Source organism: Acinonyx jubatus, chromosome E4, assembly GCF_027475565.1.
Source record: "Acinonyx jubatus isolate Ajub_Pintada_27869175 chromosome E4, VMU_Ajub_asm_v1.0, whole genome shotgun sequence".
NCBI lineage: Eukaryota > Metazoa > Chordata > Mammalia > Carnivora > Felidae > Acinonyx > Acinonyx jubatus.
Window position 1 is genome coordinate 6,161,742 of NC_069395.1, and position 19,750 is coordinate 6,181,491.

The 19,750-nt window shown below is 52.5% G+C and overlaps 1 protein-coding gene across 4 annotated transcripts in view; it reads right to left on the reverse strand.

Annotated features, from left to right (window-relative positions):
- Positions 1-4,613, reverse strand: part of OLFML2B (olfactomedin like 2B) — a 35,232-nt gene extending 30,619 nt beyond the window's left edge. The window contains exons 1-2 of one of the 4 annotated variants that reach the window (XM_053209645.1): positions 4,206-4,613; positions 1,599-1,862 (exon numbers count right to left, since the gene is read on the reverse strand). In XM_053209645.1, coding sequence (XP_053065620.1) covers positions 1,599-1,862; positions 4,206-4,382 — 441 coding nt within the window. In that variant the 5' untranslated portion in view covers positions 4,383-4,613. The remainder of the gene's footprint in view (positions 1-1,598; positions 1,863-4,205) is intronic. The other 3 variants (XM_053209644.1, XM_027075080.2, XM_027075078.2) reach the window with 3 other exon arrangements.
- Between the last annotated feature and the right edge of the window lie 15,137 nt (positions 4,614-19,750).

Below are 19,750 nucleotides of genomic sequence, written 5' to 3' on the forward strand. Positions count from 1 at the left end.
AGTGGCTCATAAACTTCGATGCCTTGAGGATGTGCTCCTGAAATACCCAACCTCGTTGTCTACCCTGGGAGATACCAACAGTTTTCCCTCAGCACTAAAACTAAACTAACCACGGGGTAAAAGAGGCCCCATGACCCATCTCTGCGATAGCATGCCATCGTAGGGCGCGAGCCTTCTCAGTGCTTTTAATGCTGTCCTTCCCGCCAGTACTCTGGGAGGACAGTGGCCGAATATCTGGTGATATCCAGGTCACCAAAGGGCAAAGGGGCAGGTGAGAGATGCTTGAACTGGGCCTCCCTGCCGAGGACCAGTCCCTGGAAGAATCTGCTGGACACCCTTCTGCGATTTCTGTTCCCCACCCGTCTCCCAGCCTTGCTGGTAGATGAAGAATTCCATGTCATGAGACACTTGTGTTCAGAAGCCCTCCTTCCTCCCCACCAGAGGAAAGTAGCTGAACTGGGGGTGAGAGCCGCAAAAAGGCATCTTGTTGGCACGCACTGGGATGATTTTCTGAGTGGCTCCCAATAGAAAATTTTGCCTGCTGCTGTTCCAGAAGCCCCCAGGAGTCCAATCCTGTAACTGGGTGGTTCAGAGAGCGGCTTGATGGTGGGGCTGCGGCTCTGAGGCACACTGGATCCCGGGGCAGGATGTTAAAGCACTGTCCTGCTAACCCCCGCTCTGCGAGAAGGGCATCCATGACCGCCAGTTACCGAGCACATACCAGGCACGGGCACAGAGGCAGCTCTTCACGTTGGTCATTCACGAACAGGACGCGTGTCTACTGACCCTGACTGAGTATCAGGCACCGTGCCAAGTACTCCGTAGGGTCATCCATCGGTTCCCAAAGCAACCCCCCAAAGCAGACGTTGTTATCCCCACTTGCTACTCAAGGAGACCAAGGTCGGGCAAGGCAGTTAGGCACCTTGAGTAGGATTACATGGCAAAGAATAGCGGAGCAACAATCTGAACCCAAATCTGTGTGACTGCAAAACCAGGCCCAGGCCACCGCTCCCCCCTGCCGCCCCCCACTACAATGAAGCAGGGAGGGCAGAGATCGGACAAAGCCCTCAGCCCACCCCTGCAGCAGCCTCAGGCAGGCCTGAGCTTCCCCCCTCCCCCCACCCAGACCAGGATCACAGTCTGATGCCAACCCACAGCCGGCCCCAGGCCCCTCCTACCCTGGGTCACCCCGCGGGCTGAGGACTGACGGGCTCGCCCCTCCGCGTCTCTCGCCTCTTTAGGGTGCGTGCTGGGCCGACAGTAAATCGTGGCAACAGTCTCCGGGAGAAGAACACTGAGTTCTTCTGGCCCCCGGGCCTGGCAGTGGCTCCCAGGCCCAGCCTCCCTGGCTCCATAGGGAGAGGCAGGCACACTTTGCTGTCGGCATCCCCTTCAGACGTCCGGATTGCGAACGACCGCTTTGTCACATGACCGCCTTGGACACACACAGTACTCCAGATGCCAGGGCCTGACCTTTACAGGCTAAGACACGTCCCATTTACTCAAAGGCCTTACAATCCCTGCAACAGCTTCTGCCAGAGGCCTGGGTCCCGAAGGCGTCCTCCCACCCCTGGCCTCGCCCCCACACCAGGTCCTACCTTCAAGTCCCGGCTGTCTGCCGCCCGCAGCTTCTGGAGCCGAAAGTCTCCCTCACAGGGATTGAGGGCCGACGGGGGTGCGACACAGGCACATTTGCAGGACGAGCCCGAGGTGATGGTTTCCACGGTGTAGAAGTCTTCCTTCCTGGAGGTCCCCTCGTTGACTCTCTGGCAGGCGTCTCGGCCCAGGGGTCTCACCACGCACTTACACTGACAGTCTGAGCCCTCAGACACAGCCTTGACCTTGTCATAGTCTCCCAGCAACTAGACACAGAGATAAAGCAAGAAAGGGCTGGGTGTGCAAATACAGGCACCTATCAGCCCAGCACCTAGGAAGGCTCTCCACTCACCCTGTTGAATGTCCTGCACTAGCCCAAGACCTCAGACAACTCTGAACTGTGGAGAGAAGAGGTCATCAGAACACAATTTGCTGACTCCGAAATTTCCTTGAAGGCACGAGGAGTTCAGCTCTCTTCGTTTGTCTTGGAAAGCTGTGTGCTTCTCAGGGGGCCTTAGCCTTTCATCATTTCAAGGAAAAAAACAAATGAGCCCCATCATTCTTCCAATGGCCCTTGCCTTAGCGGACATCCAGATTTAGATTAAAAAGGAAAAAGGAGAAGGGGCTAAAGGGAGGATTGGAAAGCTGATATTCCAATCTGAAGGCTACTTGCTTTGATCCTTGTTCACTCAGTGACCACACACTGAATGCCCTTTCGGGGCTGTGCCAGGTAAACAGACGGGCCAGAGAGCCCACCCGCGAGGGAGCTCTCCGTGCAGGAGGCACACAGATCACAGTCATGCCAGGTAAAGGGTGGTAAGTGCCCTGACGTGATGATGCAGGGCAGTCGGGGGGAGGGGGCGCTCAACCTGGCGGGAGGAGCTCCGGCCAAGCATCAGAGGAGACTTCCTGGAGGAAGTGGTATTTGATCTGGCCCTCGAAAGACGGCTTCAGTTTGGAAAAAGAGAGGCTGAGTAAGGTTTACGCAGCCTAGGGATTCATTTGGCTCCTTGAACAGCTTCTGAACCCAAACCCTAGGCCAAAGCCAGGAGAGCAAACTGGCAGTGGTTGCTGCTTCTACGATGCTAAACATTTCCTTCTGAGCCCTGGCCCCTGCCAGCCTCCCCAGGCTGGAAATCGCACAGCAGCAGCAGCAGGCTTTCTGGAGCCTGCTCGGGGGGCGGGGGGGGGGGGGGAAGCCTCCTTCCTCCTCTGCACAGATCCCTCATCCCCAAAGCCACGGGGGCCCCCAAAGCCTTTCTAGGCACCGGGAAGGGTTCCCTTCACTTGCTTAATGACCTCGGCAGGCAGGCACAGACCTAGCTGGAGTGGAAATGTTCCTGGGATGCTGTCGGGGGGGGGGGGGGGGGGGAGAAGGCTTGTAATGTTTTTCTTGCAAAGGCTGGGTTTCTTCTAACACTAATATTTGCTTTAGAGCTGTTGTCAAGTACAGAATGGCGCAGCGGGCTAAGGGGTAGCAGTGCAGGGTGACTGAAGCGGCCGGTCCTCAGGGGCTGACAGTAAATCGTGGCTGTCTGCTCTCTGAGACTCTGCCTAGATTCCTGCCGGAGCCCGCGCCGAGGCCCCGGGTGGATTCCTTCCTTTCAGACTCCGGTTTCAAGAACACTTGTGGATGGTCCTCCAGAGCCCCAACATGCCAACATGAAGGGTTTTCATGTCCTTTCGGTTTAGGGGACAATGAGAGGTTATGGGTGGCTCTAGGGATAGATAGCAGCCTAACTTCCCGAGGAAGGGGAACTGATTGTTCTTCCCCCGGGAAGGAGACAGGACCCAGAGCAAAGGCTTCTCCAGATGCAGCCATCCCTCATCTTGAGGATGACGGCAACTCCCACCACACGTCATCATGCTGAACGGAACACTCCAGAGAACTGTCCCTTCCAGTCACCTGGGCTGCAGATTGTCAGAAGACCTGGCTCTACTCACCTGGAGCTACAGCCGGGGAACCAGGGCGTGTGTGACCATCGAGTCAGATAAAGCGAGCCAAGTACTTTGTAAAGGGGCACTTGACGAAGCCGGTCCCTATCAGCTGTCACTCACCCCCCACTGACCAGGCGCCAGAGGTGAGTGGGTCTGCATTTCCACCCTGACTTCACCAACACACGGGGTCTCGTCCGCCGCCCCTCTGCGCGGGGCCACCTGCCACGCGTCACACCTGCAGCTGCTGCTGGGTCTCGACCCCGCTTCTCCCTGGTGGGTGCCTCCCCCTGGGGCAGCCGTCCGCCCGCCCCAGTCCAACGTGCCTGCCTGTTGTCACATTCCAATTCCCACGAACAGCCACACAGGCAAGACACGACCACACTTTCGCAACCCTTGAGCTAGAAACTAGGTCTGGATTATTACTGTCCGTTTACGTCCCTCTTTCCAGGGAGCTGCGCGGAGTCTTCCCTTCCTTCTCTCCTTTCTCCCGATTCGGTAACCTTGAAGTACCCGTCCCGTCCCCGGAGAAACGCAGCGAGGAGGGCACCGCGAACGCCCCTCCCTCCGGGAACGGGGCGCAGCGGCCGGCCGCACGCCAGCGACGACGGCCACCTCCGGTCCCCCCTCCACCCAGCGCCCCGGCCCGGGGGTGGCCAGGGCCCGCCGCCTACCTGCGACAAAACGTTCTCCTGGTTGTCCGCCTCGTTCTGCAGGGTCTCGTCCTCCGTGGGCGCCACCGTCGGCGCGTCCGGCGGCTCGCTCGTGCCGGCGGGGGTCACGGTGGCCCCCCACTGGGCCCGGGCCACCACCAGAGCGCCGCAGACGACCAGCAGCAGGGGCTTGGCCATGAGGGACGCGGGCAGAGGGGCTGCGCCCGTGGGAGAGCGGCGGGCTCGGGCTGCGGGCTGGCACTGAGGCGTAGGGCGGCGCGGCCGCGGCCCGGGAGTGGCCGCTCAGAGCGCCTGCTGACGCTGGGCGCGGCTGAGCGCGGCGGGAGGGTGCGCCCCCGAGCCCCGGCGCATGTCCTCCCCGGCGCGAGCGGCCGCGACTGTGCGGCCCCGGCCGAGAGCGGGGCGCGGGGCGGGGGCGCGGGGCGGCGCGGGACGGGGGGGGGAAGAGGGGGCGGGGGGCGGCGGCGCCGGGAGCGAGCGCTGCGTCCGCCCGGGGGCTCAGGTGGCAGGCGGGGCGCCGGGCGCGCGGGGCGCCGGGGGGCGGGGCGGCGCGGAGGGAGGGAGGGGGAGAGGGCGGGGCCTCCATTGTGCGCGCGGCCCGCCCCTCCCGGCCCCGCTCGGCGCCCCCGTGGCCGCCGCGCGCGCGCCCCCCCCCTTAACGCTCCCCGCACCCCCGCCCCGGTGAAGTCTGGGGTCCCCCGTGCGGTTCCGGCCCGCGGCCGCGCGCCCCCCCCCCCCCCCCGAGCGGGAGGTAGGCAGGCAGCGGGCGCTCGCTGCGAGCCCGAGCCCCTGTCCTCCGCGCGCTCCTTTTATCGTCCCCCGGGGAGAAGGAGCCTTGCTCTCGGCGTCTCTCTTCCCGGACTGGGCTCGCAGCGCGAGCTCCGGCAGCTTTGAACTTAGCGCCACTGGTAACCTGCCTGCCCGCCGCCGCGTCACACCCTGGCAATACCTCCACCCAGAGGATGGCCGTTGAACTCCCTGCCGGAGTGGGTCCTGGTTTTGCGAATATCGAATACGAAGACCGCGACTGTCAATCGCGGACGCTCTGCGGGTCCTCGGGGGTGGGGGGGGGAAGCGGCTGCCCGAGAAGCCGATGATTGTCCAAGGGAACAGCTCTTAGCTAGCTTCCTGCTTTGGGACAGGTGTCAGAGTCTGTCGCTACGTGATCCCCAAGAGGGCGTCCACTTTCAACAGCGTGCGATTATGTTACAGTGTCCCTTAATTAGTGTCCCTTTGGGGGGTGCTTGGGTGGCCCAGTCGGTTGAGCGGGGGACTTCAGCTCAGGCCATGATCTCACCGCGAGTTCGAGCCCCGCATGGCGCCCCTCAGGGCTCGCTGCTGGCAGCGCAGAGCCGGTTTTGGATCTTCTGTGCCCTCCTCCACCAACACTTTGGATCCTCTGTCCTCCTCTCTCTGCCCCCCCCATCCCCCGCTCATCCCCCCCCTCTCAAAAATAAACATTTAAAAAATTTAGTCTCCCTTTTGTGAACCTACTGTAAAGATGAATATTGTGTGAATTCAAAGAAAGGCACAGTGCCTTCCGGGACAACTGTCATCCTGAAAATATTGAACAGAGCCAGACCCCTTCAAAGATGTGAAAGGTGTCAGTACGCGTCTGGGGAAGTACAAACACCTTGCCTCTCAAGGAATAAGTTTCAATAGTCAAAGTCATGAACTAAGGAGCTTCAGCTCATGTAAGTGATGATAGTTGACAGACATATAATGATTGTCTTTATTAATGTTTAAATAGGGGTTTTTTTTTTTTGTTTTTTTTTTTTGTTTTTTTTTTTGTAATCTCAGTTTGTGGACAAAAGTCCAAGGTTCTGGGTGTCTGGGCCTGTGGAAACCTCTCTGTCACACAAACACACACATGCACATGCAAAGTACTCTGTGTGAGCTAGCAGATGTTTTCTGAAACTAGACGGTAGTAAACATCCATAAAATACAGTTTTCAAATTCAGTTCGAATAAGTGTCGAAGGTTGGCTAAGCGCAAGACAACAAACTAGGTTGCTAGATCTTTAATGGGAAGATAAGCATGTCCGTGTTTTCCAGAAGGGGTGGGGTGGAAGTGAGGGGGTAAGCAGAATAAGGGCTCGAGTTGTAAGGCAGGGTGAGAGCATTGGCCAAGGGCATTCAAGGAGGTATAGGCCACGTGTCGTTGAAAGGTCAGGGCTTTGTGGAAGAGTGACGCTGGAGGTGTCTGGGTGTATGGAAAGGCTTCAAGGGAGAAGATAAGCCAACAAGATATAGGCAAGAAAGAGAGGGCATTGTGGGCAGAGACACAAGCCTGAAGCGGATATTCAGATCTCAGACTGCTCGCTTCTCAGGGAGACCTTCCTGACTCCACCACCAGGGACATTCCTACATTGTATTCTCCCGTAGCACCTGTACCTTTGCCCCGCAGCATTATGGGAATTACATTTTTCTATTCCTTCGTGGATTGCTTCAGTCATGCCTGTCTTCTCCACTGGAATGTAACCTCCATGAGGGCAGGGCTTCTGTCCGGGTTTGTTCACCATTACAGCCCCAGAGGTTAGCCAACTGCCCGGAACAAAGTAGACACTTCGCAAAACTGGTTGGATGAATGGGGTCTACAAACAGTCCGGGTGGACACATCCCAGGTACTTTCACAAAGACGGCCTTTGTATCTATTAGCGTGCATTTGACCGCAAGTCACAGAAAATCAACGGTGGCTTAATCACATAGGCATTTATTTTTCTGTCATTCTAAGAAGACTGGAAGTTGGCCATTTTAAATTTAGTTCAGCAGCTCAATGATGTCATCAAGGACCCACGCTCTTTCTGTTTTCCCAACTATTATTCTTAGGGTATTGGCTTTTGTACTTAATCACGCGTGGTAGACGCCAGTCCTCGATACCCCTCTGCCATTCTCTTTGGCCAGATACTCAATTCCCCAATCTTTCTTGCAGCTAGGGGCAGCCACGTGATTCACTTCTGGTCAATAGAATAAAATAAACCTACAGAGACTAGAAAAGATATGTGGCCTCCTGATAAAAGAAACAAATTAGAGAGAGGAGCTTTCTGGTGCCCCCGTTTCTTGTGTTAGATTGTAGTCATGATGGCTGGAGCTGTGGCAGCCATCTCACGACCATGAAGCTTTTCTCCTATTGAACTGAAATAGATCTCCTTTGAAAGTTTCTTTTTCAGTTCAGCCCTGGGGCACCCAGGTGGCTCAGTCGGTTAAGTGTCCACCTCTTGATCTCAGCTCAGGTCTTGATCTTGGGGTCATGAGTTCAAGCCACGCATTGGGCCCCATGTGGGGCCCCATGCTGGGTATGGAGCCTACTCAAAAATCAAATAAAGCTCAAGCTGTCTGGGTGGCTTGGCGGTTGAACATCTGACTCTTGATTTCTGCCCAGGTCATGATCCCAAGGTCAAGGGGTGAAGTCCCAGGTCAGGCTGTGTGCTGAGTGAGGAGCCTGCTTGAGATTCTCTCTCTCTCCCTCTGCCCCTCTCCCCTTCTCCTCCTCTCCCTCTCTCCTTCTCTTCCCCACCTCACCAGCTCTAAAAAGCAAAAATTATTTTTAATTTTTAATTAAAATGAAGTTCAGTCCCATGGTCATACACAGAATACATCTAAGACCTTTCCCACGAGAGAGTTTTTCTTTCACTTAAATATAGAAGCTAAGTACCTTCTGGATCTCCTTCTTTCTCAAGCTAACTAACCAGATAACTAACTCACCTTATATATCCATTTTATTCACCTGTTTCTCAGACCACATGGTCTTTTGGACCCCCTATTATTCCAGTTTTTTTTTTTCTCTAAGAGGTTTGAGTAGATGTTACAGCATATTGAAACCATTTTTTCTCTTTTTCCAAGCACTGTTATTTTATTACTGTAACCCAAGATTGACTTTGCCTTTTTGGCATTACATTGCACCAATGATTCACATTAATTTATTTTTTTAATATAGTTTTTTTTCCCTTTTCTTTTTGTTTTTAACATGAAGTTTATACTGGTTTCCTCCATCCTGTCCTTTCCAGCTATGTTCTTTTTTTTTTTTTTAATCCAAGTACAGACGTTTACATTTTTTCCCACTGATTATCATGATGCTTTTGGCCCATCTTTTCACCCTGTTGAAATCTTGTCTAAGTTTTCCGAATTAAATAAGCACGATTTCTGTCTTAATTCAAATCATTAATTTATTAAGTCACAGTCATTCGAATACAGCTAGATTCTAGAGCCCTATACCCATAGAAAAGTATTTCCTTATTGATATTACGTCCTTTGGTGTGTGATTGCTTGGGTAGTCAGAGGTGCTGGTGCCTAGGCCCCAGGGCTTCCTCACATCTACAAGCGTTTCTCGAGAGACTTTTAGCACCTGCCTTTCAGAAATCAAGACACTGCCCATGGTGTTCCTTCCACCTGCCGGTCTGATAGCCTGATTTGAAGATCCTGAAGTGAGCTTGCTTTGGCTTTTGAACATCCAAGCCGATGTACTGGAAATTCCTTAGGATCCTCTGCTAAACACCTACAGATTCGACTTCACTCGATCCTTAGCAGATGAGCGTCAAATAGGTATTACGCTCCCTGTTGGACAGGTGGAAACATTGAGGCATTAAGATAATGAGGTGGGGACACCTGCGTGGTGCGGTTGGTTAAGTGTCGGCTCTTGATTTCGGCTCAGGTCATGACCTTGCGGTTTGTGAGATCGAGCCCCACATCGGGCTCTGTGCTGGTAAGCACGGAACCTGCTTGGGATTCTCTCCCTCTCTCTATGCCCTCCTCCTCCCTCAAAAATAAATAAATAAGCTTTAGAGGCGCCTGGGTGGCTCAGTTGGTTAAGCGTCCGACTCTTGGTTTCGGCTCTGGTCATGATCTCGTGGCTCCTTCGTAGGTTTAAGCCCCCCATCGGGCTCTGTGCTAGCAGTGAGGAGCCTGCTTGGGATTCTCTCTCTCTGTCCCTCCCCCAGTTGTGCTGTCTCTGTCCCTCTCAAAAATAAATAAATAAACTTAAAAAAGCCTTTAGGGGCACAGGGGTGACTCAGTCGCTTAAGTGTCCGACTTCGGCTCAGATCATGATCTCACAGTTCGTGAGTTCGAGCCCCGCCTCGGGCTCTGTGCTGACAGCTCAGAGCCCGGAGCCTGCTTCAGATTCTGTGCCTCCCTGCTTGCACTCCGTCTCTCTCTCTCTCTCAAAAATAAATAAACATCAAAACATTTTTAAATAAATAAACTTTAAAAAAAAAAAAGGCAATGAGATGTATTGTAGCTACTCTGCCCAGAGTGCTTCCCATGTGCGGACATTATCTGGCATTCAAAATACTCCTGGAGTAGGTAGTGTCATCCCCTTCTACAAATGAGAAAGCAGGCTCAAAGATGGAAATGTTCAGAGGGTCTTAGAAAGGCCCGAACGTGCCACTTCAGCCACCTGGGACCCAGGACCCTTATCCGGCAGGTTGCCGGGTCCCAGGAATCCCTGGTCAGCGGCTGCATCCACCAGGCCTCCCCAGCCAAGTCCGCTGCTGGCAAGAGTATCTGTTTTCCAGTTCATCTGGGAGCCTCTCGGCCTCGCTCTGAAATGTCTGCCTGTAGAAAAACCAAGGCTCCGTTTGCCAGGTGGGGCTGGGGCGGCTATAAATGACCTGCCACCTAAGTGGGTAATTTAGCATATGCACCTGCCCCACAGCAGCAGAATCAAAGAACGGGACAAAATCCCACGAGCAACATCATTCTGCCGCCCCCCTCTCCTGGCTTGCTGCAGCGTGGGAGCCCTGCCAGGGAACTGTCATAAAAAGCTGGAAAGGGGTGATGGAATGCTTGGCTGAAAAAGAGTTCTCCACCACCGCCCCCCCCCCCCGACCCCCGTTCACCTCGCGTTGCTGCTTTCTCGGCTTCTTAGTTCGTCTTTGATCTTCCACGTTTTCTCTCTTCTTTAATTCAGTTTAGCTCACTTTTTGAACATATGTTAGGAGCCAGGTGCTCTGTGGCCTGCTGAACACGCAGATGAAGACGGCCAGACCCCTGCTTTCAGGAGCTCCTATGCTAAAGCTTATAGATGCGTAACTCTGGGGAAGCACACAAAAGAGCTCTCACTCCCCTCGAGGTATTTTAGCAAAGCAAAACGTTTTTCTTCCCTGCGGGAGGGATGGGAGCGTGTCTGGTAGGCAGGGAGGAGCCGTGAAAGGGTTTGGGCCCCGGAGGAGGGTGCCGTGGTCAGCTGGGCAGACCAGATGGGTTGATCAGGGCGGCGGAGAGCAGAGCGCAGAGGTAGAGGCAAGACGGCAAACACAGTTTTCTGTTTGCAGACCACCTGGCCTCCCAGGGTGGCCCTGCCTGAGCCCGAGTCCTATGCTGGATGGGTCAGTGCTCTGACTCAGAGAGGAGCGCCCTTGCCTTGTGGTGACCTAGGGAGGGCCGGGTGGACAGAGGCCCTCTGCCCTCCCATGGGATTTCCAGCTCTGCTCTGTGGCACAGCTCCGGGAGAGACCAGTCACACCACAGTCCATGTGAATGGACCCCCCCCCCGTCCCCCAAGAATCAGGCAGGCACAGCCCCCAACCAGGCCAGGTCAGGAACACTGCAGACAGCCTGCTCCTTCCTGCCCACCATCGTATCCCTGCCCTCTCTCACCCCCACCCCAGCCTCTCCCTCCCTCTTCTCCCGGTGCGCCGTCTTCCGTGATCACAAACAGAGCAGTTCTGATGCCGATAATGTGCGTCAGGCTGTGTGGCTCCCCTGCCTTCTCACACATGCCTAATGTGGCTTTAATAATTCTGCCTCAGTGGGGAGCCTTTACAGGCAAATACTCCCGGTAGAGGTAACTCATTGCCTTAAACCTATACCAGGAAATAAATAATTGGTAACAGGTTTTGCTAGGGAAGTAACAGAAGGAAGACACTGGGAAGTTAAAAAGACTCATTACGGGGGGAGGCCTGGGTGGCTCAGTCGGTAAAGCCTCCCACACTTAATTTCAGCTCAGGTCTTGATCTCTCGGTTCCTGAGTTCAAGCCCCACATCAGGCTGTGCACCGACAATGCGGAGCCTGCTTGGGATCCTCTCTCTCTGCCCTCCCTCCTCCCCCACTGTTTGCACGTGCTTTTTCTCTCTCTCTCAAAATAAATAAATAAAAATTTTTAAAAATCTTCGGGAAAAAAAAAAAGACTCATTATGGGACAATCCCAGAGGTCTTGGACTTTGACATGAGGTCTAAAGGACTCACGTTTGTTGCTTATCATTAGGAATGAATAGAAGCTTGTTCAACAGAGATGGGAGAGGAACGTGCCAGATTGGGAAATGCAGGCACGGGGGTTACAGGGAAGGAAGAGAAGGGGAAACAGGTGAGAACAGGGGCCAGATCACACGAGGCCTTTACACTATGCCGGGAGTTTGGAATTGAAGTCAAAGGCTACGGGGAGAGAGGGAGACAGAAAAACTGTCTCTAGAAGAGAAAGAGAGCATGTGCTGTGCACGGCAGGGGAGGGTTGACAGAAGGCTGGGGATATTAGTAAGAATCCTTAGTGGTCAGTAACAAAGCAAAGAAGGAGACTTATTATAAAGATACAGGAGTGTCTCACAGAACCCGAGGTCTCTAAGGTCAGTAGGGTCCATACAAGAGACAGAAGATGTTCAGGCCACAGTTACGTGAAGAGAAGAGTAAGGCTTTCTCCTTCTCGGGGCCAATTCCAAATGCCCAAAGACGGGAGTCCTATCTCACGTGGTCAGGTACCTAATCCTGAATGAATCACATAAGGTGGGTGCCGAGGGGGTCAGGTAACTTTGTAGAAAGAAAGTGGGGAGAGGCGCAGGCCCCAGGAAGGACCAGACAAGTCAAAGGGGATCCATTGCACTCTTGCCCGTGGCTGGCTGGCTCTCTCTGTGTGTCCCCTCGACCTCCAAAGACGCACTTACTTAACATAAAGTAATCATCTTACAGGAAAGCAGAACTATCTCTCTATAAGAGACAATTCAAGTCATCCTGCATAAAAAAAGAGAGAGAATCCAAATTAGTATCTAGGAATGTCAAAGGCAACTCTTCTGTGTGTCCACATCTCCAGGAGATATCTTTTCCAGCTTGGCGTGAAACTTGTCCAGATGTGACTTCTCACTAGGTTCAACCACAGCCAATAGCTCTCAGCTCGTTATAGACACTTCACTTGGCAGAATAGCCCCCGAAAATATTTAATCCACACACGTTCTCTTCAGGATGCTCCCTTTGCTTCACTGGGGCACTTGAACAGCTTTCAACCCTAGCCTCATCAGGCAGCCAGGGGCCGTGGGGAGCCCGGGCTCCGGGCTCAGACAGATGGGTTAGGGAATCTGGCCTTTCCAAACTTACTAGTGACCTAGTAAGTAAGTAAGTGGACAAGTCACTTCCCCTCTGTGAGCCTTGGTCTCTTCATTCCAACATGGGAATCATGCAAGTACCATCCTGTGCTTACTATGTGCTCAGCAATGTTGCTTTCTCTACCCCTTGAGGAATGAACCCCACTCCCCAATTCCAATGCTAAAAATAACGAGAAATATAAAAATCGCAGGTGGATTAAGAAAGGTCTCGTGTTGAGCATCGAGAGGAAACCCAGACACTGATACGAAGGTGAAGGTTCACTTGGGAGCAAGAGAAGTGATTGTAGCCTGAGCTTTGGAGGGGCTTCAGAAGCACAGACCTGGGTTGATATTAACCCTGCCACCTATCCGGTGGGTGATCCTGGGCGAGTTTTCTCTCCTAAACCTCACTTTTCTAATATTACTAGGTTGTTGTAGCATTTAGAGATACATAAAAAGGCCTAGCCCGTGGCTTGCCACGTGCACAAATATTTGCTGAGTGGTGAGTGGCTGCTAACATAGGAATCATTGATTAAATGCTAGGATATTATTATGCCTGTTTCTGATTTACTATGTGACCTTAGTAAGAACTCTGTGCCTCGGTTTCTTTATCTGAAAAAGGAAACCGTCATTTTTTTTCAAATATTTATTTTTGAGACAGAGCGAGAGAGGGAGCAGGGGAGGGTCAGAGAGAGACGGAGACGCAGAATCCGAAGCAGGCTCCAGGCTCCGAGCTGTCAGCACAGAGCCCCGTGCGGGGCTCGAACTCTTGAACAATGAGATCATGACCTGAGCCAAAGTAGGACGCTCAACCGACTGAGCCACCCAGGCGCCCCAGGAAACTATCATTTTTGATTCTCTGTTCCTTCCACCTGGGGATAATGGTTTAGTCAAACTGAAGTTTTTCCCTTTTGGGGGTTTGCTTTGTTTCAGGGACTAAAGTTCAACCAGGTCACTTTCTGAAAGTTGAACGATTCCTGAAGTGTCTTTAGCAACTGGGCTCTGGAGGCAGCTGCCAGCCCCTTGCTTTTGTTGGCCGGACAGCCCAGGCACATCTGGAGGCTGCCGTGGCCCAGGTCGGGGGCGGGGGGTCCTCAGGGGGGACCAGCGGCATAGCCTGGAGCTAGGCAGTGAGCAGAGCGAGGCATCCCTGGCCTGACGCGGAGTCCCGAGTGAAAACCCAAGGGACCCCTCACTCCAGACAGGAGGAAAGCCAGCTCCGTGCTCTGAGAGCCAACCCTCCCGTCCAAGGAGAAGACACCTAAAATAGCAGCAACACGCTTGGACGGAGAGGCAGCGCCACGGGTTTCCATCTCCCCCGACTTTCTCCCCCTTCCTCTAAGAAATTACTTTCTCCCATTTGAAAACCCAACTCAAGCTTGTTCCGATTAACCTTGGGTGTCCCCCGTCCTCCTCTTCCACCCATCGTTCCCGACCGTCCTTCACCCCATCAATGACACCCTGCTTCCCTCCCCTTCTGCTTGCAAGGAAAAAGCCACTCAGAACCATTATCTCAGTGACGGGTGTGGTTTCCTTCCTTCACTGCAGATTTTCAGCGTCTGAGGGTCGATTCTTCTTGACTTAGACTCGCACGTCCCGTGACCTGTTGCCTTTGCGAAACTCCAGGGGGGGCCAGGCAGTGTAACGTCTGTCCTCTGGGGTTCGGGATGTTCTGCGCCCCTAAGTAAAGCCGGGTGCAGAAATTTTACGTCATCCTCACCACCGTCCTGAGCTTGGGTGGACGAAACAGAAGCAGGGAAGTTGACCTGCCCAGGGACAAGACTGCACAACTAGTGAGGGGTCCACCAGCATTGACCTCAGGTCTGTCTGCCTCCAAGCTCATGCTGTGAATCACACCCAGCACAAGTCCTCCAAACTTTAACTTTTAAAACTCAACTTCAGCGTCTCACCTACATGCAACCTCTTCTTCTAGAAGCCCGTATTTCAGGTTCTCTGGCCACTGGCGTGCAAAGTGGCACATCTCTGGGAACACAACTGGCTGCCGCCACAAGCGGGCCGGGAGATGTCCCGTCGGGAGACCCCGCTCCCCGTCACAACGCTGCCATTCCAGCTGTGGATGCGAACTCGGGAAGTCCTTGGCCTCTCTGGGAAGTCACGGGCCTAGTTTTGCCTCTTTGCCAAGAGAATCGGTTGGACTGAGTGATTCCCAGGGCGGTGACTTTCAGCCCAAACATTCTGGATTCCTCAGTCCAAGCAACTTGATTTATTGATCCTCCCGTCGTGTGTTCTGAAACACAGTTGGCTTGAACGTCGCTACCGATTCTCAAAGCACGTGCAGTTTTCTGCATCGTATAGATGAGACAAACCGACACTCAGAAGGTAGAAGTGATTAGAGCAAGGTCACAGCGTCTGGATTGGAACTCGGTCTTATTTATTCAAAGCCAGTACTCTGAAACACCCAACTACATTCAGGCTTTCTTAGGAAACGTCTAAAGGAAGAGTCTAAATGTAAAGCGTGAATTAATTTAATATCTATTTAAAGAAAAGGGTTAAGTCCGTCTAAGTGATATGACAAAAATCACGAAGGTGGGGACTTTTACAAATGCCTGAGGTTTGGGGACCGCTGAATCAGATAAATATATTCCGATGCTCGTTGGTTCCATGAAGACAGAGCAGGACCACGGCCTCTTTCTGAGCACCTGGTACTGTGTCTCCAGCTTTTGGGCATTTGGAGCCCTTTGAAGGGGGGAAAAGAGGGGCGCCTGGGTGGCTCAGTCGGTTGAGCGTCCGACTTCGGCTCAGGTCGTGATCTTGCAGTCCGTGAGTTCGAGCACCGCGTCGAGCTCTGTGCTGACAGCTCGGAGCCTGGAGCCCGTTTCAGATTTGTCTCCCTCTCTCTCTGTCCCAACCCACTCGCATTCTGTCTCTGTCTCTCTCAAAAATAAATAAACTTAAAAAAATTTTAAAAAAAGAAAAAGAAAAATGAAGGGGGGAAAAGAAACAAACTGTGTATCCGGAAGAGTTACTTGGTCTGGATACTCTCATATCTACTCCCCCAGCCCCCCTCCCCCCCCCCCCATGTCTCCTGTGCATCCAAGACTTTGCTGTCAGGCATCTGTGAACATATCCCTTAGAGAAGGGCCAAAGTCATAGGTTGCAAGGTGGTTGGCCGAAGGTGTATTTAGTTAGGCCAACGCAGTGATTGTTGTCGATTTCTGAATTTGAATGTCTTCAGGGACGGCACCCAATCTGGTTTGCACAGACCTCACCTCCACGTGAGGTAGGTAACCCCGGGCCCCTGAAGGCATATGAGCCTGTGACCCCTGGTTTAAGGCCTTATCTTCCCCGAGATCAAAATCCTCAGTAGGGGGACTTCAGAGCAGAGCTCCCGGGAGCCACCAGCAGCATGGATGTCACTAACACGGTGTGAGTCTCTGAAGCTTCTGTACCAGTCCTGCCGGAGACAAAGTCAGGACAGCAGTCCGGACCAGGAGGTGGCTATAAAAGGTCACAGCTTTTTATGACCCTTTGGGAGCTCAGTGGCTGCTTCGTGATTTTTCAGACTGGGAGCAGAGTGACACCTGCTGTCTGGTGTCCCACTTCCAACCCAGCGGTTCCCCGTCTCCATCCCCTGCTCTTCCTGCTGCTCTTCCTCCCCCCCCCCCCCCCCCCCCCCCCGCTCCCCTGTTCCGCTGCCTGCAGCCCGGTACTGGGCTGAACACGTCAGGGCCATTGGCGATGCTTTCTCCTCCCTCCTCTCCCGAGACCCCTCCGTTGCCACGGTCTGTCAGTTGGACTTAACGTTGAGTTTGTGTGCCTTGCCCCTTCTTGTCACTGCCTCTTTGGGACTCATAAGGTCATCTCTGTCTTCCTAGATTGGAGGTCCTCTGATGACAAGGATGATGTCATACTTGTTTTCTTTCCCTTGAGCCTAGCACATTCCGCTGCATTATGATTGCTCGTTAAACACTTCTTAAATTGTTGGTTGACTCTTTTCCTTGCGATGAGGCTACTTTTTCCTTTATTTTCGCTTCTTTATTATTCTTTCTTCTCCTTCAATCTGTCTTGACCCAGGATGTTTCTTTTTGCATTTTCTTTTTTTTAAATTTTTTTTAATGTTTATTTATTTTTGAGAGGGAGAGAGACAGAAGGCGAGTGGGAGAAGGGCAGAGAGAGAGGGAGACCCAGAATCTGAAGCAGGTTCCAGGCTCTGAGCTGTCAGCACAGAGCCCGACGTGGGGCTCAAACTCACGAACCGTGAGATCATGACCTGAGCCGAAGTTGGAGGCTCAACCAACTGAGCCGCCCGGGCACCCCTCTTTTTGCATTTGCTAGTTTTTCCTCCCCATGTAAACTCTCAGGTGACTAAGGGTGGCCGGGAGCATTGCCTTGCTCATCTAGGTTCTCTTGAGGCTAGGAGACTGTGCAGTTCTAGAATAAATGAAGATCGTGTAATAGAGATAGTAATGTCCCCTGAACACTCTCTGAGATAGGTCACCAGGCTTCTTATAGAGACAGGGTAACCTTGGCTAGAGTGAGTCCAAAACGGACGAAAGAAAAATCTTTAGTTGCTGCAGACAGAAAGGGTATTTCATTCAATGACGGTCCACAGGGGCCCATGGCATCGTATTCCTACTCAGTTCAATTTTTCTAGGGTTTTCTTTCTTTAGATGTTGTCCTCAAAGTGCCACAACCAGCAGACTATGCTCACAGAATTCAGCAGTAACTGAAGGAATACACACAGACACGACCTCCCTACCCGGGAGACTGAAAATGCCCCTCCCCCTTTACATCTTAATCCGGGGAACCTGTAAATGTTACCTTATTTGGAAAGAGGGGCTTTGAGATATTTTCAAGGATCTTGAGATGAGGAGGTTACCTGGATTCTCCAGGTGGGCCCTAAACGCCATCTCAAATGTCCTTATAGGTGAGAGGCAGAGGAAGAGGTGCTACATACGGAGGAGAAAGAGAGGTAATGAAGGAGCAGAGAGAGATTTAAAGTTGCTGGCTTTGGAAACTGGAGCAAGGCAGCCCCAAGGCAAGGAAAGCCAGCATCCACTGAAAGTTGAAAGAGACAAGGAACAAACAGATTCTTTGTTAGAGCCTCTGAAGGGGATGCAGCCTTCTGCACACCTTGATGTGGGTCCAGGGGAGCCGATTTCGGCCATCCGGTCTCCAGAACTGTGAGAGCCTACTTTTCTGTCGTGCTAAGCCGCCAAATGTGTTGCGATTTGTTACAGCAGCCATAGGAGAGTAATACGAGACACCGGTGAAAAAAGACAAGCCATTCCCTCGATGGTAAGTAACCACTGGTGGTGGGGGTGTGGGGGGCATTTTTGCAGAAGTGGAGCACGAAGAACATTATTATTGGAAGAAAGAAAAATATCACTACTGATTTGGTTGTGAAAGACCCTGACATTCAAAGTAGAAATGAGCAATTTTAGACAGAGGCTAAACATCAGTTGTGATGGATAGACGTCCAGCCCACCCTTCCATGAGGCAGAAACAGCATGGGACGCTCAGAAGGGGATCGGCCAAGCCAGACAATGCTGCTGAAAAAGGGAGGTCGACATTGTTCCAGAACAGGCACAAGCCTTTTAGGCACACTTGGTTAAAGATTTTTCCACCTGCCTCGTAAGGAAAATTTTGAAGTTAATATAAACAAAACTCAAATGTTGAGCGATTGTTATTTTATGCTTGACTAATTGTGACACGTAGTCCTTTATTCTTGTTCGCGATGTGAATTCAGTTACTTTCAATCAGTCCTCGTGCTATTTTCACAATCTCCTGAGCTAAAGAGGTCCTCCCGGGATCGTTATGGATGATGCTGGTCCCAGTGGTACCTGAGTATAGCCATCTCTGTCTGTTCCTCAGATTGCAGTGCTCTGGTTGGATAACCCGGATGAAATGTGCCCCTTCCAGAATGCTGGCTTTACAAGAGTTATTCCAGAGTGTGAGGGCAATCCATCCACTAAAGCAAGAGTAGCAAGCTGATGGTTTCTGGGAAGACAGGGCTAAAGTAAGCTCCTTTTCTGTAACAGGAAAATATGAAATCCGAAATGTGGTATCTCCCTATAGGAAAGGAATCCGCTTTGCTTAAGTGGGAACAGGAAGATGACTCCCCCTTCTGGCTGCACTGGAGTAATGGACAGCAGATTTGCACTCCTGTTGGCAACAACCAGAGAACTGGACAAAGTGTGAGAAACACCTGTGGTAGACGGTGGCCGGTAAGACCACATAGAACCGTGGTCCCGGAGAGAAAGGGAGCAAACACAGTAAGTGCTACGACGAACAGTTTCCGGCCTGGAGGCCCTTTCTAGAATGTGGTAGAGAGGTGGGAAGCCCAAGAAGCCCACGGCAATTTCACTGAGGTGAGGAGAGAGCGTTCAGGCAGGTGAAGGTGGTGCGGGTGCACGAAGCAGAGTGCCAGGAAGAAGGGAGGTAAAAAGAGAACGATTCAGCAACCTGCATAAGGTGAAGGCTTGCCTGGATGCTGAGCTGTACATGTGAATAAAACCCCGTGAAGGCCAGGCGAGTAAAAATCCGAGAGAAGGAGCAATGACCGGAGAGAGATGTTTGATGAGCAAATCTCAGAATTCACATAGGATTACCAGCATGCCTTTGGTATCATACAAAGATACTTAGTCTTTGCCCCGGGTTCCTAGCCCAGAGCTCCTAAAACCCTTGGAATTTCCTGAGTTATAAGGGTAACAGGAGCATCCTTTGTTCTGATGAGGTGACTATTGACAGGCCCCTAGACAGCCTCAGTATGAGGGATGGTTGCCAGGAAGACCAAGGCTTGATTAGAAGCTTAGAACTCTTGGGCACCTGGGTGGCTCAGTCGGTTGAGCATCTGACTCTTTTTTTTTTTTTTTTAATTTTTTTTTTTAACATTTATTTATTTTTGAGACAGAGAGAGACAGAGCATGAACGGGGGAGGGGCAGAGAGAGAGGGAGACACAGAATCGGAAGCAGGCTCCAGGCTCTGGGCCATCAGCCCAGAGCCGGACGTGGGGCTCGAACTCACGGACCGCAAGATCGTGACCTGAGCTGAAGTCGGACGCTTAACCGACTGAGCCACCCAGGAGCCCCAGCATCTGACTCTTGATCTAAGCTCAGGTCCCAGTCTCATGGTTGGTGGGTTCCAGCCCCATGTCAGGCATCTGCACTGATGGTGCAGAGCCTTCTGGGGATTCTCTCTCTCCCTCTTTCTCAAAGTAAATAAGTAAACTTAAAAAAAAAAAAAAGAAGCTTAGAATTCTTAGCCCCCCTGCCCAACCCCTGGGGATGGGAAATA